Consider the following 24582-nt stretch of genomic DNA (forward strand, 5'->3'; position numbering starts at 1 on the left):
GTAGGTTCCTTCGATACAACGGAGCAACTTCGAATCAAGGGAACTTTATTCCGTTGATCGTTGAACAGTTCAACTCGTTTAGAAAATTATTTGAACGGTCGCAGAAAAATTTTATCTGATTTATCTCTACCCGATCTATGTAGGAGACCGATCGCAAAAACTTTTGACAAATTTTCATATTCTTTCGTATCGTTGTGTCGTCGTTCACATTGCATCGAACTTAACTCATAACTTTGTCGATCCACGGCACAAATTTCTGAATATTGGTGTAGACGCCAGGCAAGTGTTCGCGACCGCATCCAATACCCCAGGACACGAGACCGATTAACACGTGCCTCCCTTCGACCGACATGGTTAACGGTCCGCCCGAGTCCCCCTGTCGCAAGCACAACACATTTATAGACATTTATTACTTTCATCGTTACCGAGGAAAATCGAGGAGAACCAATTAATTTACCTGACAAGAATCTCGTCCACCTTCCTTATAACCGGCGCATAAAAAAACATCGTGAATAGTTTCGCGCCTTCCAGCTGCCCTAAACCATCGTTGACATCGTTCGTTGGGAATTACCTGGATATTACCGAATGTTCCGTCAATCGAGTGAAAACGAGTAGAAACGTACGAAAAAAAAAAAAAAATAACAGAGTAAATAACGAAGGGAGATATTTGTACGTACTTCAACGTCGACTTCTTGAAGAATCGAGGGTGCCGAACTTTGTCCGTGTCTGGTTCTTCCCCAGCCGGCAACTGTCGCCGTGCGTCCAGAAAGCTTAAGATTTTTCGCTGGCAAACATACCGGCACGATATGTTGTTTAAACGCTACCGTTCTCGAAAGCTTCACCAATGCCACGTCGTTCCGAAAATCGGTCGGCGAGTATTGCGGGTGAACCTGTAACGTTTATTGATCGTTCATCGAAAAATCTGTCCGATTCGTTCTAGTTCTCGTTCTTTTATCCGTTTCTATTCCCGTTACTCGACTTTCCTTTTCTTTCGAGCTTCCTGGTCTTCTTTCGTATCGCACACTTTTCATGCTGTACCAATACCACGCGTTTAGCCTTACCTCTTTTCTTTCGATGTTAAATTCTTCGTGCAGCAATCGTTCGGACGAGTCCCTTACGTCCCATTCGCCAAGACGTACTTTTAGGTTACCGTTCGGTGTCCTACACGACAGAAAAATCGCTTACCGTTATTAGAAAGTTCGCGTCAAATTCTTACTGTTTGATTGTTTCTCGAATTTCACCAGCGGTCTCTAAATACTAACGTTGCGACGCAATGAGCTGCGGTAACTACCCATCTGTTGTTCAATAAAGCACCGCCACACGATAATTTCTTGCTGAGAAATCCCGACTTGATAATGGCAGCCTGAAACGCGAACGGTGAGTACAAAGAGTAACGTGAAAAATAGTTGATATTACTTACTTGCCACGGATGGGTACCGAAACTGGAACTGTGTCCACCGACGATTCTGTTACTTCTCGTATAAAGTTCACCGCAACCTGCAAGAGGATATCAAGAAAAATCGTGTGCAAAGAAAACTATTTTATAAATCGAGAAACATATCAGTTTTTTTTCGACCGAAGGAGAAAAGAGACAAGAGCAAGGATTTCGATAACCAAATCGATCTATTATACTAACATCGCCTAACATCGAACACGCACCGCGTTCTGTCTTCTCCTTTCCCTTTCTATCTTTTCTCCGTCTTTCTTCCTCCTTTTACAGTCTTTGTCTTCTCGTACTTATTTTCTAATCAGTTCTGTCACCAACGATGGCAAAACCACCACGGAAGAACGTGCAAATTACCGGAGTAGAAAAATCAAACGGAGGGGACAAAGAGAGAGACAGAGAAATAGACTATTTCCTGTCTTTTTCCGTTTTTCGTCGCACACGCGCCATAGGTAAGGAAAGTGATTCGGAAATATTTATTCGTTAGCCGAGAGCGTGCTCCTCGCGCATCCAAGCAGCGTTACGCGTACGAAATAACGTAACATGGCGTAAACGACATTTGAAGAATAACAGTTAACAGAAAGATCGAACTATACTAGTATCGGTGCGAAAGTCCGTGTGCTATCGGTGCGAGTGGTGCTATCCATGCGAGCCGTGCGATCCATGCGATCCGTGTGACCCGTGCGATTCGACAGGGATTACCACGATATTTCGAATAATCCAAGGAATTAGAAACGTCCTGGTTCAGCGCGTACAGCCCCGAAACGTCAGGATAATTAGCATCGTATTCGGCCTGCGCATAATCATGTTGAAACGGATGATAAAGCGAGGGACGGTTCCCGTGCGCGGGCCGATCGTAATTCCACGTTTGCGACGACTCGTACACGGTCGTCATCGTCGTCGTCGTCGTCGTCGTCGCTGCCATGATCGTTGTCGGCTTGTTCGCGACGTCGACGGCATACAGGTAGCCCGGCCCGTGTCCGTTCTGACCGGTATACGTCGGTTTGCTCGGTCTTGCCGCGTTCTCGTACACTCGAACGTCGTCATCCACGTACGGATGCTGGTTTCCCAAGTTTAGCGAAAGCGCTACGTTCAAACAACCGGCATTTTATCTCCTTTTATCGATAAATTACGCTTACGCTACGTTGCTTACAATCCGCTCGTCGTCGAACGACGCGAATCGAAAGTTGAAAATTATTTCGAGTCGAATACCAAGGAGAAGACGATCCGACAACAAGGTGAACAAAAGAAAGAGGGAGAAAAAGAAAAAGAAGACGGAAAGGGAAATTTCATTTCCTTCGAAAGAGAAACTGTACTTACTGGCGTTTTGTAGCAAGCCCGTTGATGGCCGTGGTATTTTTTCAGGTATGTCATCGTCGTCGACGCAGCAACTCCAAATCAATCCTCCGGAACACAGATCGACCGGGCGACCACCTCCCAGAACGCAACTGATACTGAGACCGCAATCAAAAGTCGTCCCTTTATAGGTACACGTTTGCGGTATCACTGAAACGAAACGCGATACAATTATCGAATCAAAAACGCGGCATATACAAACTGTCTTCAAGAAATCATTCAAAAATCATCGGTCGTTTCCTCGTTTCGTATCGCACACTTATACATTGTGTATAATATACATTTTGTATACTTAAATATATTATGTACAAGTTATTCGTAAACGCAAAGAAAAACATCGACGTCGCGTCAATGTCGTCGTCGTCGTCGTCGTCGTCGTCGTCGGTTGTATGTACGTTGATACGTAATGTACCGTACGTCGCGCGTTGCTTCGTCAGGCGGCACCGTCTTACCCGCTGCTCTCTTTCGGTCTGTTTGCCGAGATAAACGCTCGGTTGCTTTCGTTTCGAATCACGATTTCATAAGTGAAATCGCGAAACCAACGCACGATGCGACCAGAAGATCGAGCAAGAAAGTTAAACGACTATCCTAGAACTTGGAATTGCGAGCGTCGTATAGCGATTCATTCTTCTCGTCGATCGTTGATCATTGATCGTTCGTCGCTACTCGTTATCCGCTATTCGCATTAGATGATTTCGCGATCGTTTCGAATCTATAAAGATCTTCGAATCGATATACCACCGATCTTGATTGTCATTTTAGTGCGTGAAACGTACTTCTACCCAACATATCCATTATGCTATTTTGAAGATCACTGTTATGACCTCGATGATCCTCGGTGTAATTTCGTTTCTTCCTAAGAGCTTCGACGAGGATGTTGCCCTGTTGCTGACTATTCAGTTTTCCTCCTCTTCCTCGTCCTTCTCTGTAACTCGTTACCACCGACTCCTCGAATTCGCCGTTATTCGTTCTTCGCCTCAACAGATCAAGGAAATTTCGTAGACTTTGTCTCTTTTCGATTCTATCGTCCGAACGAATACTATCGTTAACGTACCGCCGCGTTTGTCGAATTCTCTCGTCGTCGTCGCCTCTAGCGCCTTGTTCGGCTACGCGTTTTCCTTCCTCGTTCTCGGTAGCTCGGTTTACGTGTTCTCGAATCGCGACGTCCTCGGTCAAACTTGTTACAGTAAAACGAGTCAATTTATCTTGGTCGATTTGCCGATTCTTGTTTCCGGCGAACCCCGTCCGTCGACGAAACATTCGCACATTTCGAGACCTTCCATCGTCCTCGTGGCTCTCGTTCCACGAATTTTCTTTAGAGACAGAAGGCTTTCGCGCATCGATCCCTCTTAACGATACGTCGAATCGCACCTTCTTGCTACCGAACACGTTATCGCCGTTCGACAAATCCTGCGCTTGCTTAACTTTTGAATTAAACGATAATCCTTCTGGTTCGCTAGGACTCGTGACACCGGCACCGGCGTCGGTACCGCCACCGCCAACTTTCAACTCGTCTGATCTTCCATTTAGTTGTTCGGGTGTTCGTAATCTCGAGAACCAGCCGTAAAACGAGGACGCGGACGAAGAAGGATGCAGCGAACGATCGTACGCCAGTGTACCGTAGTTATCGTAGTCGAATGAACGAGTGCTGGCAATTAGAAACACGTGCGCGATAGCGACAACGACGTTCATGATCCGAATATCTCAGCAGTTATTCGTATAAATTGAACACGAACGGGCAAATGGTCACAACTCGTATCATAATTACGCGTAAAAGACTCTGTCGTTCTAGGAATTCTCGAACAAGGCGCGTCGATCGGAAATCAAATTTTCTCGATATCCTCGAAACTCGCGCTCATCCCTGATGACAATCCGACGAACGTGCACAGAGAGCCGACGTCCAACATTCTTTGATCCTCGATCGATCGAGCGATTCTTCGAAAACCGCGTATCCTTCGAAGGCGATTTCAATAATAATTAGCGTCGCTCGAAAAATAGACGATCCTATGATACCGATAGCAACCATGCGTGGTCGTTTTCTTCGTAGCAGCGATTTCTCGAAATTCTCCCGACCGCGCAAACAACCACGAATCGACGGTGTTTCGCCGACTGACGGGATCGTATCGGCATCTAAAGAAGCGTTCGCGGCTTTCACCGACACCAGCTTTCTCGTTACTACGATGTCGCGTCTTTCCTTGCATTGGCTCCCCGCTCCCCACCTATTCGCTTGTTCGTCTCCTTTGCTTTCTTCGTTACCCCTTTCCTCGCAACCCGTTCGACAACGCTACTATTTCTTCTTTCTCCTCTTTCTTCGCTGCCGTTCTCCTTTTATAAGTCCTCCTTTCGGCTATGCTGCTTCCTATCATTTCCTTTCGCGTCTTTCGTACCAATCACGAGCAATCGATTAAATCGGTTCCTCTCCTCGACCATGATACGATACATCGTATTCTAAACGAAAATTCCATCAATTTCGAATCGCGATAACGTGCCAGTGCATGCTTCGGTAAATCGCTCGCAACAAATATGTATATACGCTCTGGATTAACAACTAGATGACTCGATCAGCGAACGAACGAACAGACAGATAGATGGATAATCCAGCGAACGAACGTGTTCGTAGACGAAACAGATACAGGGTAGACGATAACAGCGCGAACGAATAAACGGACGAACGAACGAACGAACAAACGATAAACGAATATTCCTTTCGAATTTAACTAATAACTTGTACCGCGATATACGTTTACCGTAAGCGCATCGATGCAAATTATCCACGTTTTATCGTCACGGTATCTTACGATGAAATGAAACTTACACCCAAGTTCGTCGAAAAATCTCATTTGTCCTTCCGAATCGATCGCATTTTCCATTGCAATTTCTCTGTCCGCAAAACCTAAAACCGAACGACGCGATCGTATTAGAAAATTCTATCTAACGAAATAATAATCGATGCACTCGACGAATATCTCGCATCGCTTTTACGATACATATCTAACTTAGTTCCTTTCGATTAACAGACTCACCGAGATTCTCCAAATACCGATCATTTTTCCTTCCGTTGGTTCGACGATATGGACTAACGAGAAACAGAATAAAAAACGAACGTACAAATGAATTCATTTCTTTCCTTTCTTCGATCCTTTCAAATCCCTTTCAGTTTACACGCAATTCTTCTTCTTCCACTTTTCCTCCTCCTTCTCCCCCTCCTCCTCCGCCTTATTTCTTTTATCTTCTAATAGATTAATTGTATCGTTATAATACAGCTCCGCGACAACGATTTAACGATAATTGAAAGTACTTATTTGAACGAAATCGCAGCAGCAAGTTCGGTTGGCGATGCATCGTCCATAAATCGATTGTTGATTTTCCTCGATGCGTGTAAAAAGTATAATACGGTTTTAAGCGAAACATCGTTCGACTCCATTTCTCTTTCGTTAACGTTGGCCAAAGCAAACGCTGATCATCGAACGGTCAACCGTTCGTTGACTCTTGTAAAACCGTACACTAATACGCGTGCGAAGAAGGAGGGGATTACGAGTAAAACATCGAAATTAGAAATTTATCAGAAAAAATACGGACGGAGTTTGTCTGAAATTCTGCTCGTCGAGTTAAGCTCGTCCGATTCGTTGTACCGTAAGAACTCGCGAGGCGTAGCGAACGCGTTCACACGTAGCGTGGTTAGGTAGAAAAGTGGGTCGGAGAACCAGGTCACCGAGACAAGTGGCACATCGCGTCTTCGCGTGGTCGCTTGTCGCTTCGTAACGCGTTCTTGTCGTTAGCAGTTCGCTGCGTTTCGTCGACGCACGACGTACGCGCGAAACCGTACCGTTACACCTCTGGTTATTAGTGAAAGTTAGCCGGTTACTTTCGACTTTGACAACGACGATTTGACTCGCTAATCATTCGGTTCGTCGAAACACTCTCGTACGAGAGAGTGTACTATCCTTTGTAGGTGTCGCGGATGAATAAGTACAACCACGATATCCTTTCCTCGATATCGCGACTCGTTACGATTTTTCCACCGGTTCACCAACGATACCGTCCGTTCATCGAAATATCCACTCGGAAAACGAAATTATATCACGCGTTCGATCGTGAACGGTATTCGAACCACATTTCACGTTCTTCCGTCGTTAGTTACCATCCGACACTGCAAGGAATCGAACGAGATCTCCACGCAATGTTGACTACTGATGAGGAACGGAAATACAGCATCCAGAGACTACTCGCTCTTTCTCTTCCCCCTTCCCACACGTCTTTCTCCCTTTCTCCCCTTTCTCTTCCTTTTCCTCTCCGTCCACCCGCCTCGCCCTCCTCTCAACACCTCTCATCCACTCGCTCATTCACTTTTTCGTGCCTTTTCTGTATTCCCCTCTTTTCTTTCTTTCCTATCCCCGTTTGGTTCCCTCGCAATTTGCTGAGTCGTTCGTTCATTTTGCTTATCATTTAACTGTTCGTCGATTACTGCCAAGCGAGAGAAAGTCCAAGTTGTTCCGTCATCGACGAGAAAACGGATAGGAAAACGGAAAGAGAAATCAACGATGTCTTTTGCCGTTACCCTTTACTTTCCACTCCTTTCCACGGACCTTGAGAAACCTCGATAAAGGCTCGCTGCCGGATCATAACATTGCCGCGATTACAAAACTTACTTTTTCAAAACTTTAATTTTCATTCGTTAACTTCTTATTAACAGTTTCTGTATGAGAGCGTTACGTTTCGCCGATGCACGCGTTCGCGTCCACGAAGATCGTTTGCTTAAATAACCACTGCCAATTTATGACATTATTCATAAACGTAACATTAGCTACGTTTCAACCTTCGAAAAGACCTACTGAAATAATTCGATGGTATTCTATAATACATTCGAGTTCGATTAACGCATCGTTTTTTAAGTAAAAGGATTTCACACACCGGAAAATAACAGGAAAATAATAGTACGCGCATTAATTTAAATGGTCGTTGCAGCGCAGCGGTCGAACAATCGAAAGTTAATAACGGTGACCTTCCATAGATGTCGCAACGATCGTCCGTTAGTATTCGCCATCTTTCACAGAGTTTCGGTACTACGAGTATTTACTTACGATGTTACCGACAATCACGGCTACAACAGACGACACTGTAAACAAGAAATGGCATTCGAAAGTGTACGTGGCATCTTTATTCGATCAGTTGTCTAACGAACAAGGAAAGAAATGGAATACGCTTGGTTATGTATCGTGTTATCGCGTAGAAGATGAAAATCGTCGAGGGAAAGGTAGTCGCATTGGGATCACAGGGTAAGTTATAGTTTAAGGTCAATAAGCTCGTTGCAGGAAGCAATACCACTTTCTTAGCTTTATTTACTCGTACTATATTCGCTAATTACTCGTTTATTGCGCGATATTTTCTTTCTATTCTTATAGCTGTTCATAATACTGTTTAATAGAAAATCGTTACGTCGTCGATGGTTAGGTTAACTCGCAAACCATTGTATAGACATGTGCATGTACAAGTACTGTATGTATAACTATTTATGTCTTTGTTAAACGTGTCTACCCGTAAGCGCAGGCGTGTAAAGCGGAACTGAATAATTTTCTAAATTATCGTGTTGTTAGTAAAATGTAGGTAAATATTTCAATTGTTTCGAACCTTTTTCCGTTCCACATTTTTTATATAGACCAGATACGCACTCTGATCAATTGATTGGTTTCAGGGGTTGGAAAAACAAGTATGATTATCCGTTACGTTGGAAAAGCATTTAACGAACACGTCGATCCTACGATAGGTGCATCGTTCTTTACGTGTAAATTGAACGTGGAAAACGTGAAAATAATGTTACAGGTATAGCGATCATTCAGTCGTATAAAAACGTATCTAAGGATACGTAACGGATACAATTCTATCGGTGAAATAAGTCGAAAACTAATCGTAAATTTGTCGTCTGATCGTCGCAATTTTTGTGAATCGTCAACCAGCATACTAACGAAATATAAGAATAATAGAATCGTCTACTGTTCGCAGGTCTGGGACACAGCAGGGCAAGAAAGATTCAGATCAATGGCACCTATGTACTATCGAAACGCCAACGCGGCTATGTTAGTGTTCGATTTGACCCAGTACAACACGTTCGCGGCAATGAAAGGATGGGTAACCGAACTTCGTAGAAACGTCGAGGATGCTATGGTGTTGGCCGTAATCGGAAATAAGTCGGATTTGATAAAAGAACGGCAGGTCGACGCCGAAGAGGGTAGAGTTTACGCGACGAATATCGGTGCGAGTTATCACGAAACATCGGTGCTTCAAGACGAAGGGATCGAAAACGTATTTTTAGATATCGGTATGGGACTTCTCAGGCTAGCTTCGACCGAACAGGATTCCATGTCCATCAAAATATACGAATCAACCAATCCGATTTGGAACGGTACAGCCGCGTCCGTTACGCCCTCTTCCGAGGAGTGCTCTGAAAATCTTGGCGTCCCCGAAAGACCGCATACGTGTTGCTAGTCTCGTACTCTTTTGTTCCGTTCTTTGTTTCTCGTTTTTTCCCCTTGCATATGCCCTTTAACCACGCGCGCGACTTCGCAATGCGAATAGTAACATCGAACGTCTTCCATAAATTTTTATAAAAAAAATTATTATAATTACTTTAGTTTCGTGTATTCGATACTTTCGCAATGTTTTTAATAAAAATGAAAAATATTTGCCAACTGTTTGAAAATTTAAAGGACAATGTCCTTTATTTATCTTGTGCTCGTATTTACGGGCCTTTAAGAGTGTAACAGTTATGGCTGTCTACACCTTTGGATCGGTGAAAATCCGTCGAGCAAAGCTGCTATCCAATTAACTTTAACCTCCACTTTGAAGGTCACCACTTTTGGTTGCACCGAGGCATGACTCTCGTTGCCAGAACGAAGAGTCTGAAGCAGGAACATGCGTGCCTTCAATTAATAACGCAATCATTCAATCGACGCATTGAACCGCGCTAGCTACGACTTCACAGTGATCATCAGTGCGATTAATTAGACGACGTATGTATAAATTCGATACACGAACGATGAAAAATTCTAATATTTATAGAAATAGAATGGAAGTTTTCGGAGATACGATTAGTGGAGTTTCGTGTTCGCGAGTATACAAAGATAATCGCGGAATGAGTCACTCTTTCTTGAGGGCCCGGCTTCGCGAAGCGTGACACGTCCTAGCTTTGTTGTTTACGTTTAACTGATTCTATGCTCGTTACGTAAGTATCCTTTTAGTACCGTTCCACGTAGTACGTTCGAAACCGTGGCGATTCGATGCATTTGGAATAATTCGTAAACGGAACTAGAAATGCCTAGAAAGCCGCGCGCGACCATTGAAAATGATTAATATATCGAGTAATCGTTAATCGGTTGAACCTCGATACGTTTCAATCGTTTCTCTCTACAATCTTCGATCACGAAGTTCTTTCCTATCTTTTTTTTCTTGTTTCGAGTAGTTTCGCACTAAAGTCGTGTCACGCGATTTTGTTATTAGGATTGATCGAATCGGTGCGATCGAGTCCGTGACTCTGAATCGAACGCGCCTAACGAACAAAGGTATCTGTCGTTCGAGCATCGCGTTATACTCATTACCAAGCTGAAGAACAATATGCTGCGAATGTACGCTCCAAGAGTTTCTTTATGTCTATGAATAGATGTAGAGGCACGAGGGTAGGAGAAGTAACGAACAGAGAAACGGTTCTAACGTAATCGCAACCGGCTTTGGAGAGCTCTCTTTACATTTTGTATAAGAGAGTAGTGCCGCTCGATGGTATCCTCAGTCAAGTCCGGATCATCGAATATTCAATGAAATTTCGTCGGCCAAGTGTTCCGTTTTAATAGTACTTGATCGAACACGGCGAAAACCATCGCGTTTCAGAAGTTGATCTAATATCGATAAAAGTTGATTTGTACGCGTATACTAACCGGTGAAGTTGGTTCGGTCAGGGCGACGGATCGTTATCGATGACACCGAAATGCTCGGACAACGAGAACATCGTACATTTTTATCGACTTTATTTTACGTCGTCAATGTCCTCTACCGATGTTCACGATTCCCTTGTCTGACGATCGATAATCGTCTAGCAATCGTTACCAATGGTAATCCTTTGAATGAAACGCGTTGAAATCGCGTAATCGTAAAAGAAACGGCACGAGACACACATTTTACAATTAAACAATACGTACATATTTGTCTTAGATTGTTATAGGAGGATATCGATCGGTTCGAAATTGGCCGATACGGACGTTACGTTTCAATCGACTGCAAGCAGTTTAACGGAATGCGAAGAACAGTGTTCGAAACTTGGAAACGTTTGCGAAGCATTTTCATTTGGGTAGGAGAAATATTCCGCGATTATATAGAGTCGCGACACGTCGAAAAGACGCACGAATTCTTCTTCGGCCAACTAATGTCTATCATTATTTGCTTTCCCATTAGCGTCGGCGTAAAAGGTAACGGTAGTTGTTCGATCACCGATCGAACACCACCGTTTGAAAATTTATCGACTCATCCAGATTACGACGTTTACGTGAAAAAGCAATGGATTTCGCCACAGTGCGATTCCGACTACCTCTACGGAAGCTTTAGATCAGAAACAGGAGCTCGTTTAACTAAAACCGATGAAACGAGTAACGAACAGAACGTCGCAAATACTAACGGTACCTCGTCAACCTTCATACCATGGCCTTTTTTCCTATCTGTACCACCGATTAACGCCAAATCACTTTCCAGGTAACACTATTCTTTTATTTCGCTATTTCACAAACTGTACCGTACTTGCTTACGTATTTATTTCGAAATTCTTTGTTTTCGCGTCTATTTACTTATTCTGGTAAAATCGTTTTTTTATCATTCACCGTAGGCGATTTACAAAAGTAAAAAAGTTAAAGGTAAATCAAGGAATATCTCTGTATTTATGTACGTGTTCTTTAATATTTCAAGAAGCAGAGAAGACACGGCAAATTACAAACTTCTCGGTATCTATGATCAATCTATCAATCACCACGGACGTTTTCTTTCCGGTGACGACAGTCGTAATAGAATTCTAGACAGTCTTGCGAATAGAAATGAAAGAACAGCATCGAGCAGTCTTTTCGGTGAGTCCATGTAAATAAGTATACGTGTACGTACTTACGTCGATACATGGTTTAGCGGAAACTGAAATTATTCATCGAAAGAAAAAACGAACGAACCTTGTTCCAAAGAATAATCTTTTAGCCAACTTATTCTTTCCTCCTCTTTCGATTGTTTTTCTTCTCTGCTCGGCAAACCGACGAATACGATCCTAAATTGTTGCTTATCCTACGATTTTATGTTCGCATTCGACACACGCGTATGCACTTGTCAAATACATATCGAGATACGCATAATTTCGAGCGGAAAAAACTTTTACGTTTACACCCGTAATCGCATTTAGCTCGCTCACCTTTCATCGTTCTTCTTTCGATAAAAAAAAAAATTAACGTAAACAATTATTTATTTCGTGCTGATTAAATAAGCTTCGTCCAATCATCGTAGGTTAGTAAATGAACGGCATTGACACGAATAAGCGATCGTTAGTCAATAGGAACATCTACGTTTACGCGAGTATGTACGTACCGTTGCGCGTATCTTACAAGAAGTCTCGCTACGACAACTGCAACGATTATTGTCCGAAAATATCTGTAAATCGGAAATGGCTTTTTTACTTTTACGTCACCTTTTCTCGAATCATCCTTACAACAACCGACAATTCAGTAATATCGTATCAGGTCTTAGTAATAATAACAACGAGAACGTTAATATTGTTATTTTAATACGACATATCAGCGAAATATAAGAAAAATGTACGCGATACGTCGACAACGATGATCATATAGCGTAGAGCCGCTAATCGTTGTCTACAAATTTTACCGATTCAATACCCCCTTCTCGGCTTTAACGAACAGATCCTCCCACTAGTTTCACGGAAACGTTCACTCTTCTATAAAATCAAGCGGGACTACAATTTCACCATTACTTTTTGCGCGTTTTTCCATCTTGGACATTAGCCGCTGTCGCCCCATTCCATCGATCGCGCTTCGCCATATATGCATGTATACTCGTTTCGACGGGACAATGTTCGTTGATAAATCCGCAAAAGTTAACTGCTCGAATACCGATAAGCTCGATGGAGTAAACTAATGATCCGGAAGTTGGAAATATTTTTACGCGTAGCCCAAAAGGAAGTGCTCTCTAATCGAACCGTGTAAATCGTGATAATCGAAAGTCGACTACGAAAAAAGACATGTTTAAAAAATCGTGGTTGTGGAACGTTGTATTGTTCGTTATTCTTTGTAAAATTGAAAACTCAACGACGACGAGGAAAACTAACGACAACGAGTTCACTCGTAAGTGTACGAACGAAAGGATGTATAAATTTGAGACACGCGCACGCACAGAAAGGAAGCATTTATGCGTTCATTACTATGACAAGTGTAAAATGTTGTCGTTTCGTACTAATTTATTTTACGCTTTAATCGTAACTATAATATACATTTACTGTCATACGGTAATATTAATCTAACGAACATGTTTTTAAATATTTAGTTAGAATTTGTCATCGGAAAATACAAGCTGGCAAGAAGATGGTAAAACTACTCGCTGAACGTGTGATAAATTGCGAGAAGCTTCAAGATTGTTGTCGGGCTTGTGCTTACGAAAAATCTTTCGTTTGCAGAGGTTTTAATCACAGGTATGCAGTACGTGCAACATGACTCTATGGCCCGAGATCGCGTTTTCTCGTATCGTAACCGTGTCGTGTCGTGCTCTGTCGCGTTAGAGATCGATCTTCGAAACCGATCTTCGTTGCTTTTAACGTTCTCTGTCTATATTCCTGATAAACGAACGATTCCCGTTCTTTCATCGATAGAAAATGGTTGCGTCGATCGAACGGGCGCGCGACGGTTAACGCGTGTCGCGTAAAATATTGGAATATTCGCGGAAACGAACGAATCGTCGGAACAAAAATTAATTGGACGAAAGCAACGAAGAAATGCTAACTTTGCTTTGCTCGTTCGCTGTTCAAAGACACGGAACGGACGATTCCCGATGTACGTGCGAATTGACGTCGGCTTCGTATTCTCGCATGGACGCCGACGACGATTTCTTAGTTGACACCGACTACGATTATTACGAGAGAGAACAGAATTGTCTGCCTTCGACGCAATTCGACGATGGATCGCGCTGGAAGAATGATCCTTCTGAACATTACGAGCGGACTAAACCGGAAACGTGGTTGAACGCGAAAAACGCGAACGAAGATCGTTACCATGTATCGTCGTCCGCGATAGATCATCATACACCGAATCGTGAACTCGATTACGGACCCGCACGATTCCAACAATTCCATTACGAGGATTCTCTCGGTAAGATAACTTTAGTATATAAAGTATATATTTAGTATTTAGCGATATATTCATCTACTCCTCTTGTTTCCTGCTTTCTTCGTCCTTTTTCTTTTAACAAATGTTCAAACTATTAACATATAAACCCCGATAAAATATCTAGATAAAAGAGGAGAAATTTCGCGTTGTTTCGTAGGTTTCATTCCCCAGGAAAACACTCGAAACCGGAACGTTAACTGGAAACAACGTTTTCAAAATCACTATCCTGATTTCGTCGACCACGATACGTTTCCCGAATATCCTGTAAATTACGATAAAGTATCTTACTCGGACGCAAGATCTCCGAGTTCGATTAAACCTCGACTCGAAAATCGACTTCTGTTCGGACAAAATAGATTTTCCGTTTCGAACACGGACGAATACCCCGATGGAAGACATCTGAATTACGGTAACGCGTTCGGATACAACGACAACTACGTATCCGCTAAAAAGCAATCGGTTCACGAAGAACGCGATCAGCTATCAACGACACGAAAATGTTCGATCAAAACTATCACCGGTTCGAAATTGAGCAGAAACGTGTTACGAAAAACTTGCTTGACGCACGATTTCGAACAATGCGAACAACTGTGTACGAACGAAACAGACTTCCCTTGCGAAAGTTTCGCTTACAGGTAAATTTCGCTCCTCCGTATCTACCTAGAGACGACGGTCGTCGATCAACAGAAAATTAACCGACACCTAAAACACTTTCAGTTAATTCGTTATTTCATGTTCACTTTACTTCGTACAGGTACCACGCGTTAATTACCGATCCGACCGATAATTGTTTATTAAGCGATCTCTCCTACCAAAATATCAATTTTTATACAGATATTGAACCTGATCGCGATTACAATAGTTACATATTTATACGAGATCCAAAGAAGATTCGCTATTCGAAACACTCGACGAACCTGCACCCTTCGGAAGAGTGTTTCTCAAGAATTCGAAGCGGATACGCCATTCCCACTGATATCACGAAACAATTGTTGTTCGTTGGTGATTTGGGAGAATGTCAGTTCGCGTGTACAAGGTCCCAAGAGTTTGTCTGCAAAAGTCTCGTTTTTAAATACGCGACAGAATCGGAACATCGTAGCCGAGTCGACGAACGCGAACCTCCGAATTGTTTCTTGACCGATTCGTCTTCGGAACAAATCAATCCCGTCGATATGTTCGACATGGATGGGGCCGAATTATACGAGCGAAACAGCTTTCCTTACGATCGCGAAAAGCATCCGCATTCGTATTCGTTCCCGTTGTCGACGTCGAATATCCTTTCACCCGGTAACACCGAAGAATCGTCGTCGATTCGTACGGATGAGCGTTGTTATTTCGAGCATCACAGGCCATGTAAATTAATGCCTCATGCGATAATATCTTCGACGAGGACTATCACGAAACCAGAGTGCCAACAAAGATGTTCGACAACGAGAAACACAGCCGCAACGCCTTGCATGTCTTTCAATTATATGCGAGTATCTTATACGTATCTTACATCTTACACCTTATACTTTGCATGTACCTCTCGTATTAAGCACATCGTACCGCGTCAGCTGCGATAAATTTATTAATCAAGTACATACGCGTACTATAACATATTTTATTTATAGAATAAACGCCGACAACGCCGGAGATAATTGTTTGTTCAGCGATATATCGATGCAAGATCTAAGACCAAATCTGGACTATGTTTACGACAATGGCCATCTGCTATACTCGTGGAAAGATTTTGATCCGTATTGCAGCGTACCGACGAATCATTTTCACGCGATAAACGTTACACCGGCTGCGGCGTTCGAAAAACACGATCGTCCATATTGGTTCACGACATCGAATCGATCGAGGCCGCAGGTTCATCCGTTCAACGCCGATATTCCAATTGCCATTCGCGACCCTACCACTCGAGCTGAAACTACCAAGTTTCAATTCGAATCTTATCGACACAATTTCGATCACGACTCGAATAATATCGAGAACGGATCTCTATACGGCTCTACCGGTTTCGAACGTGATTTCACGTTTCATCGCTGTAAGTAACAAAACGTATTTTTTGCGAGATCGATCAACGAATATTATTATTTTTCTCGATTCTGGATTTTATCGATTAGCGAAAGAGCTTTCCACGTTTCAACGGTACACGGTAAATGGTTATCCTTGCAAAAACGCCACTGTTTGTCAACGAAACGAAATTACTGGATTTTGGTCTTGCGAAATCGAACAAGGTGAACACGGTAGTTGGGATTATTGTTGCGAACCTGACCATCGATGTGGATTTTCTCGAGGATATCATTATCCCTGGTAGATACCGATACTCTTCATCTATCAACTTATACAGATTGTCCTGTAATTAGTCTCCGAGCCACGAACGAGTAACAGAAGTTGTTGCGGTTGGGCGCGTACTCTTTACCCGCTTCTATTGGTCGGTATTATTTGTTAATAATTCAAAAACGAATCCTTAACTAATTACGGACACCAATTACGGGATACTCCGGTACATTTTATATACTGTGTGTGCGCGCGCGTGCGTATGCACGAAATATTTCAACGATCCTTAATCGTTCACAGGTGTTACGTGGGCATGAACGAAGATCAATGGAGGCCTTGTAGCGAAACATATTATCCATATTTTTTATCGAAAAATCGTTCGCTGTATCGTCAATCGCCAAAATATATTGCTCGCCATTGGCCAGTGATTTACTTTCACGAAATGCAACCGCCAAACTGCTCTATGGATAATTCAAATAATCGAATTTCCTACCTAAATCAACGATTTACCAAGATTCGTAGAAATCGTCTACATTAGAGTAAATCGATTGCCCATTCAGTCTATTGCTTTCGCATTACAAATCTATGTTTTGTACTCGCATTAATTATAAATAAACGTTTATAACTAATCCTGTATATACATAATGTTAAAAATTTATTTAACCGATATAATCGATAAGAAACGTATACATCGATTAGGAATGTTTTACCGACTAGCGATAGAAACTGGGAACTATTGGAACCAAATTGTTAACACAGTTTTAAACTTTACTTATCGTTTCCGTTTTACTAACACATATAAAACATTCCAAACCGATTTTAATATCACTATTTAAGATATTTTATTGCCGGGTTAATCGAACAGATCAATATATTAGTTCTCATTCCCTACCGCCAGGTGGCTGACCATTTCAACGTTCACAGAATCTAGTCGTTTCAAATTCGCGAATATAACACTTCGATCCAACTATAAAAAAAATTTCTCTGACATCGCCGTGACCGTAGAACACTTTGTGCGTGCCAGCAAAACATATGAATACCATATTTTATGAAAAGTCGGAATTACTGGTTTCGATAGTTCCGTGGTTTACCGGTAGGTGGTGCCAACGGTGTTATTTTTAGACAGCGCTCATGAGAATGTAAATTTTAAAACACGTGTAAAAATAGTGCTTCCAAACTGCTTTCAACTTTTTCAATTAATTACTCTATAAAAAGTTATTGTTCTCTATATCTTTTCGATGTATTAAATCGCCTCGATGTCTCCATTATGACCATAAATATCTGATGTAGTTCTTCTGAAATATAATAATATGTGCCATAAAACTTAATTTTCTTTTAAAATTAAACATGCACTCGCGCAAATTTGATCATTTCTCGAATTCAAAAATACTTGTAAATTAGACGTGATAAGTGCCAATCCGATGATGTTATTACGAGTGGCAGGGATCTGTTCCCCTAAACTGCCATTTTCCCCGAATAACCAGATTTGCACTAGAATGTCCCCATTATCAATTACCAACCATCGAAAAAAATTAACATAGGACAAAATAAAAATTGTCCAAATTGCGTTTTGAAGTCTTGTCGAAAAAAAAAAAAAAAAAACGATATTCGGACTAAACTTAAAAATAGCTCAATTTGCGATAAAGTGCCTAATCTGGCTATATTCGATTGAACACTACACGATAAAGGTTACCAACAGTAATGATTTGTTCGTCATAGAGGACGCCGATATCGTTTTCAACTTGTTTTTATCGGTAGCGTTCTCGTCACTGTTCCGTTCTCTTATCGTCGTGCCGTAGTTGCTGCTGTGATTATTGTTATAATGTTAATTTCGTTATTGTACTTTCACCAACTGCATTATTAACCGTTCTACGCTATCATTATTAGTTTTGATATGGTGGCGTCACCGGCTCCGCCATCATAGTTCAGTTTAGTTTACTTTTAAGACGATCGGTAAGATTAAACGTAGATAGCCGTACAAAAAGAAACAAAAATTATAGCACTCGAGTAGTTTTTTTATGAAAATTCTGTCACTTTTCAAACTTTTTAAGTATACCGTTCGCGTTATTTCCACTAGTATCATAACGACGCGCACTCTCGTAGTTTGATACAATTAAATGTATGTTTTTCATTTTAGACATTTCGATAACTCTTAACGCAACAAAAATGCCGAAAAGTCGATTAATTACTCGTTCGGCATCAAGCTGTCGACCATCTAATATGACGTTAAATTTGGAGTGTACAGAGGAACCACTCAGCGAAGCTCAATTGACGTTACGACTGGAATTAAAGGAAAACTACGATAGAGTCCGTTTTCTTTGTTTTACTATAATTTATAAATTTTCGCATTATAATTTATAAATTGTTTTAGGTAGCTGCTACTTTGGAAGAATTGGTTAAAGATCACGGAGGTAAATTGGTATGTCAAGCAGGCAATGTCAACGGTTATCAATATACATTGTAGGTATTATTTTCTACATTGACGTTATCTTTTCGCGATCGCTGCTCTTTTAGCCAACTTAGAGTTTCTATCTTCTCGTATACCAGGCCTCCAACTCCTGCGCAAGCAGTGGTTAAAAATAATCCTCAACCCATCGTAAACATAGTGAGTGTTACATAAATTCTGAACAATATATACGCGATGCAATTATTGACATTATCGATCATGCTTACAGAACCAAAATAAAACTCAACCCATCAAACTCAATGTATTGAATAACTCGAACGGCTCTCAAGGTAATATACAGCTGGTCGTGGATTCTCGAATGGGAGTCATTTTGGGATCTGTACCTCAACCTCAAGGTATCTACATATATACACGTATCTATATAAAAGCTAACAGCGTATGTAATAATTAAAAATCTGTAGGATCTACGATATCAACTGTTCCATCGAGCTCTGTATCCACGCCAATAGTAACACCAGGGTCAACATCCGTATCCACGGTCACAGCTATGTCTACCGTAACGCATTCCCAAACAGAAAATGTACAATATTTTATTACTATTAGCTTATTTTGTTTACGAGATAGGTTCGTGAAACTTCCAAATTTTAACGAATTCTTGCACAGTGATATACTATTTTACCGTGAATCTATACACACGTATACGTAAACATACATATTGCGTATTTCACGCACAAACGACTTTTAGTTCAAAATACATTTAACGTTAACGCTGTCTTAATTTTTATGTGAAATTCTTATTCTTCAGCATTTTTGTTAATTATACAAAACTGAACTGAAATGTATACTGTAATTACTGACAAAGGAAACAAAAAGAATCATGAAAGAAAATCTGAAGAAACAGCATAACGATTTTTTAAACCCAGTGCGGAGATTGTTCATGTAAGATCGATTAGTCTCATTGATAATTAAACAAAATAAAGATTTTATAAATTAATGGTCGTCTGTGCGCAAAATTATGCATCGAAAAATTTGTAATAAATATGTAACGGTTTCGAAAATTTGTGAGAACAATCGAAAGGATGCTTTTCGACAGAGAAAATTATATGTACCGTAGTAAGAATGTTGATATTTTCTTCAGTATAAATATACTCGGTCTGGACGCAGAACGAAGGTTCTTCAAGTGCAACAACCCGATATAATAGAGGAAGTATGTTATGTGTAAATATATGTTTATTTAACGTTTATTTTCTTTCAATCGACTATCTATTTTAATTGTTATTACGCAGCCGACGGTAGTTGCTCGTGGAAGACAAAAATTAGGATGTTCAACGCACGTTGTTACACCAAGTAAGTTAAAAACTATTATTGTCCAATATCTCGTTTGTTTCTGGATTGAAATATACACGTTAAAAGTGGAAATTACATTTCATTTTTCAGCAACTACAAGTCCGCAAGGTGTTACTAATCTTCGAATAAAGACAGTGAACAAACAACAAATGGCGCCAGCGGTGACACCAACATCGACGACCGTTAGCATGAGCACGGAAGCAACAACCAGATTGACCATTACAAAACCAACCGAACACACGAGCATCGGTGGAATAGCGGTCGGGAGTAAAAGTTCAGGTACGAAGGAGATTAAAAGTTATCTTTTAAAAGTTATCGTTATTACAAAATTAGTCATTGGTATTATCTATTAAATGTCAAATGTTTAATGCACGATCTTCTACAGTGTACCTATCGAATAGGTTAATTATCGTTGATTCAAATTACTTTGCAACCTAGCTTGCGATCAAATCGACGAATCGAAGAAGAATCATCCAGATGGAAGAGAAGTAACTTTTAATAAAATGAACGGAGGTAGAACGTTTCCTTCCTTGGTTGTTGTAGCTAGACCGAGTCTTCGCACGAAGGATATTGCGCCACAGATAGCCCAAAAAGAAAGATCGGATTTAGGTATTCATTTTATTACATACGAAACTATCGGTCATCATTCGCTTTTGTCTCACCTTTCGCGTTTTTAAGAAACTATTACTATTTGTTTCAGACATGAAAGTAAAGAGTGTACTAATGTTCTCGGCTACAAAATTTGCTGAATGGTTAATACAGCAAGGATTAGTGAAATCCGAACAATATTGTGCTCAACACAGCAATAGTTATCAAAGAACTAAATTGAAATTAGGAATGTACAGTGATCAAGGTACATTTCCATATTCCGGAGGATACGTGTGGATTTCAAGTTGTTGTCCCGATCGTTTCGTTTCTGTCTTTTCCGGTTCAATATTTCAGGGAGCAACTTATACACCTACCGTTTTGTTAAAATTAATTTATCACTGGGCATGCCAAACGAACGTTCAAAATGTTATTTCTTGGGTGAAAGTGTCAAACGTATACGTAAAAAATTTTTATACACATTTACGTAGCGTTTGTACAGCCGCGATTTGGGATAAAGCACGTAAAATGGGAGGGAAAAATTCGGTAATACAAGTGGGCGTAATTAGTTTAGGTACAACGTCGCAGGATGGAAATTTGCGTCAAGTTAAAGTCGAAGTGCTTGGAGTACTAGATTATACTACACTCGACTTAAGGTTAAGAGCGTGCGATCCAGTGCAAGACGGTGATAGATCGTATAAACAACGGTTCAACAACATTTTGCATCCGTTGAAGGAATGGGTGCATACAGATTCAAAGATCATGACAGACTTCACCGTTGATAGAAACACGCTCGAAGAAATGGGTTTTTACCACGTTACGCAATCTGCATTTTCCGATCAAACTCCACGAAATTTTATGAGCAACTATCATATAATGGAGTATTTAAGAAAAATTGTTCCCCGAATGTTTCAAAATACGCTTAGTTTACTTAATAGACAAATGATACAACAATTTCTAGACGAGCTGGTATGGAGAGAATTATACGGTACGACCGCTGCTCGTGCATTCGACAACATTATCGCTCATATCGCTGAGCAAACAAAAATCGATTCGAACGAATGCCTTTTAGATCGGTTGACTAAAATAGCCGCGAATCCATTCCAGAATTGGTCGTACACGAACGTGAATTTACCACCGTTAACGCCACTTATAACGCTAAACGCGGACGAAACACAGTCGAATAGCGAAATTTTTATTCAGAGCACCGTTAACGCGAAACAGCCACAAGAGGCGTTATCTTTTGCTCAAGCAACAAGAACCGGTTCGAGAAGAGGACGAAAGAGAAATATCGCAACCATCAGCCCAGATCGTGAATCAAAGAAACAGCAGATTTTCGATTCGAAAGGTACCGGTAAAGATAAAGAGAAAGAAAACGAGGGCAACAAGAATGATCAGATACAGTTGCAGGAATTTTATTATGCCACCATGGAGGGTGATAAGAGTCTATTGTTAAACGAGCACAAATATTCGTTGTATTTTAAGTGTTTCCTCTGCGCGTCAACGATGCGTTCCAATACAGACGTGATGGAGCACACGATCGGCCATGTGCCACCTCAAGTACCCGGTCAATCCGATTCTCCTGTTTGCCGCTACTGTTGTACAGCATTTTCCTCTCAACATCAAATGACTACGCACGTCACGGAAGCGCATAGCAATTTCGGTCATTCGGATAGCGATATGGTTGTTTGCGCTATTTGCGAACAAAAATTTGGAAACAGCGGCCTCCTCATTAGTCATTTGTCGTCGATGCATTATCCCTCGGAGATGCCGTATCGATGCGAAACTTGCGGTTATCGTACATCCAGCCACAAAGACGCTATCGATCATTTTTATCGAGTTCACGAAAAAGGCGAGGACTTGCAATGTCCTTATTGTTTGAAAGTAATACGGTTCGTAAAGGAAGGTAATCCAAGCGTCGCAAGCGTTTACGAGTTTTTATCGCACATGCAAAGGCACGTTATACGAAGGGAACAAGGACGAGGAAACAAATGTTCAAGATGTTGTCTCTGGTTTAACCAGAAGAGTCGCTTGAAAATTCATCAAAGAGAATTGCACGATTGTGTCTCCGGTTCAAAAGTGATACCGTATTCGAGCAGCAACAGCGGTATAATGATCTCGAAACAACGGCCCCAAAATAGACGATTCGATATCGATAGTCCCATTACCGAATTACCGGACGACGAAAAAGCGGAAAAGTGGATCGATGGTCCGATTACGGTGAACGTTCCGTTCGAGAATCTGTCTTGTCAGGAATGCGAGGAGGACATAGACGAACCGGATCATTATCCGGGAGAACAGAGATGTCAGCAGTGCCGATATATAACTTGTTGTTGGCGCGCGTTCCGAGAACATCAACAACAAATTCATAACGAACGACCGATGACCAGTTTGGTAGTTCCTTCGCCCCTCGTTAATATTCCGTTAGACAGAAAGATGCAATGTTCGTGCGGTTACGTGACAACCGATGGAAACCAATTAGCTACGCATTTGATGAAGTGCGAAAAAATATCTGCTTATCCGCTCGAGGATACCGCACCGCCTGGCATGTTGAACAGTTTAGGCTTAGTTCCAAGGAATACGTCGGACGAATTCGATCCAGACGGTAGCAATAAAAGGACTAATTCGCATTAATAGACGCGGTCAACTGCATTGGCACAAATTTTAATCCTTCTTCGATCTCTTCGTTTATAACGAAAGTTATCGAACGAATTCTGAAGTCAACAGAGCGAATTAGTACGCTTGAACGAATCGAACAAATAGAAAAGAAAAATAAAAACAAACGGTAAATTTAAACGTTCGTACAAAGATAAAGGAAACGGAAAAAATGTCTTTACCATACAGAATATGGTATATCTGTGCTGAGGATCGAGCGCAATACGCATACGTGCATATATACATAGAAGACAATATTAGCAAAGAATCGATCGAATTGACCGTTTGTATCGCGCGTTCGTGCATTTTTTCTTCCGTTTTCATCGTGAAAAATCGTTCGCTTTTGTCCCACAAATTGCAATTTACCCCTTATGAGTTTAATATTCCCCGAACGACGTCGGTTTCAAGCGATTCGATATTCAAATTTATATAAACGAATTATTTAAATTTTTTACGAAATACGCGGTCATTGCAACGCGTATACCGTTCAAACTCGCTGTTATAATGATTATTAACCATTTTCGTTCGACACGCGTCGAGAACGTATCGCATTTTACATCACTTGTTCAGTTGTATCTTCGTACGAAATAACAATAAATCGTTACACGAACAATATACCGCTTAAAAATTAAGTATTTTTATACCCCGCAATATTAGAATCGAGTCGAAAGTTGACCAAGATTCTGCTTCCAAGTTTGCCTGTCGTTATCTCTACTAATTTTTAGGACTTCACGGCGCAAATCATCAGAGAAACGTACTCGAAACGTATAATCTTCGACTATAAGATACGATCAACTTTCGAGAGAATTCTATAGGCGAAGAAATGTTTTTCTTATAGGACACGTATACAAACAGGTACATACAGGTTATAAACCCATTTACTTCTTTTTTAAACTTTTATTTAGCAAGTATGTATATTTCTTTTGTAATTTCAATAATAAATGTTGCATACATATATTCTTATGTGGTCAAATGTACGAATATACATATATACATACATACAAACATACATATATATGTATACACGACATAATAATATTAACAAACAAAATAAAACGCTGCAGAATCGTTTTTCAATAATCGAAAAGATTCGGATGAATTTAAAACTATTTTCA

The 24582-nt window shown here is 41.0% G+C and overlaps 4 protein-coding genes across 19 annotated transcripts; 3 read left to right on the forward strand and 1 right to left on the reverse strand.

The window, feature by feature from the left end:
- Window positions 1-28: 28 nt before the first annotated feature.
- LOC100882186 (serine proteinase stubble) lies at window positions 29-7734 on the reverse strand. Of its 5 annotated transcripts, XM_076532409.1 has the most exons (10): window positions 5824-7734; window positions 5616-5693; window positions 2765-2950; window positions 2147-2530; window positions 1421-1497; window positions 1263-1363; window positions 1062-1161; window positions 678-890; window positions 458-571; window positions 29-376 (listed from the first exon to the last, which is right to left on the reverse strand). In XM_076532409.1, the coding sequence occupies exons 1-10, from the start codon at window positions 5918-5920 to the stop codon at window positions 221-223; spliced, it is 1506 nt and encodes a 501-aa protein (XP_076388524.1). In that variant the 5' UTR covers window positions 5921-7734; the 3' UTR covers window positions 29-220. The 5 variants fall into 5 exon arrangements, with proteins under 5 accessions (XP_076388524.1, XP_076388525.1, XP_076388523.1 ...); XM_076532410.1 differs by lacking the exon at window positions 2147-2530 and having other exon boundaries at window positions 5824-7061; XM_076532408.1 differs by lacking the exons at window positions 5616-5693; window positions 5824-7734 and adding an exon at window positions 3577-5524 and having other exon boundaries at window positions 2150-2530.
- Window positions 7735-7890: 156 nt separating this feature from the next.
- On the forward strand, window positions 7891-9486 carry LOC100882079 (RAS oncogene family member RabX1). Of its 3 annotated transcripts, none has more exons than XM_012287245.2 (4): window positions 7905-8076; window positions 8226-8404; window positions 8493-8620; window positions 8801-9486. In XM_012287245.2, exons 3-4 carry the CDS (start codon window positions 8510-8512, stop codon window positions 9281-9283), a joined length of 594 nt encoding a protein of 197 aa, XP_012142635.1. In that variant the 5' UTR covers window positions 7905-8076; window positions 8226-8404; window positions 8493-8509; the 3' UTR covers window positions 9284-9486. The 3 variants fall into 3 exon arrangements, with proteins under 3 accessions (XP_003704294.1, XP_012142635.1, XP_012142636.1); XM_012287246.2 differs by having other exon boundaries at window positions 8226-8400; XM_003704246.3 differs by lacking the exon at window positions 8226-8404 and having other exon boundaries at window positions 7891-8076.
- A 150-nt stretch (window positions 9487-9636) lies between these two features.
- On the forward strand, window positions 9637-17109 carry LOC143263903 (uncharacterized). 8 transcript variants are annotated; one of them, XR_001096247.2, is made up of 11 exons: window positions 9637-10899; window positions 11000-11135; window positions 11240-11533; window positions 11744-11898; window positions 13370-13514; window positions 13850-14187; window positions 14363-14840; window positions 14960-15679; window positions 15819-16237; window positions 16317-16627; window positions 16774-16913. XR_001096247.2 is itself a non-coding variant. In XM_003704245.3 (11 exons), the coding sequence occupies exons 1-11, from the start codon at window positions 10776-10778 to the stop codon at window positions 17009-17011; spliced, it is 3237 nt and encodes a 1078-aa protein (XP_003704293.2). In that variant the 5' UTR covers window positions 9637-10775; the 3' UTR covers window positions 17012-17109. The 8 variants fall into 8 exon arrangements, 7 of the variants coding, with proteins under 7 accessions (XP_003704293.2, XP_012142647.1, XP_012142649.1 ...); XM_003704245.3 differs by having other exon boundaries at window positions 16317-16506; window positions 16774-17109; XM_012287257.2 differs by having other exon boundaries at window positions 11747-11898; window positions 16317-16506; window positions 16774-17109.
- Window positions 17110-18205: 1096 nt separating this feature from the next.
- Window positions 18206-24082, forward strand: row (relative of woc). 3 transcript variants are annotated; one of them, XM_076532392.1, is made up of 11 exons: window positions 18206-18227; window positions 18611-18780; window positions 18845-18933; window positions 19021-19078; window positions 19149-19275; window positions 19342-19460; window positions 20019-20087; window positions 20167-20227; window positions 20318-20506; window positions 20666-20836; window positions 20928-24082. In XM_076532392.1, exons 2-11 carry the CDS (start codon window positions 18640-18642, stop codon window positions 23444-23446), a joined length of 3543 nt encoding a protein of 1180 aa, XP_076388507.1. In that variant the 5' UTR covers window positions 18206-18227; window positions 18611-18639; the 3' UTR covers window positions 23447-24082. The 3 variants fall into 3 exon arrangements, with proteins under 3 accessions (XP_076388507.1, XP_076388506.1, XP_076388508.1); XM_076532391.1 differs by lacking the exon at window positions 18206-18227 and adding an exon at window positions 18234-18426; XM_076532393.1 differs by lacking the exons at window positions 18206-18227; window positions 20019-20087 and adding an exon at window positions 18234-18426.
- The last annotated feature ends 500 nt before the right edge of the window (window positions 24083-24582 follow it).

The sequence above is a fragment of the Megachile rotundata genome, chromosome 6 (genome assembly GCF_050947335.1).
Source record: "Megachile rotundata isolate GNS110a chromosome 6, iyMegRotu1, whole genome shotgun sequence".
In the NCBI taxonomy this organism is placed as follows: Eukaryota; Metazoa; Arthropoda; class Insecta; order Hymenoptera; family Megachilidae; genus Megachile; species Megachile rotundata.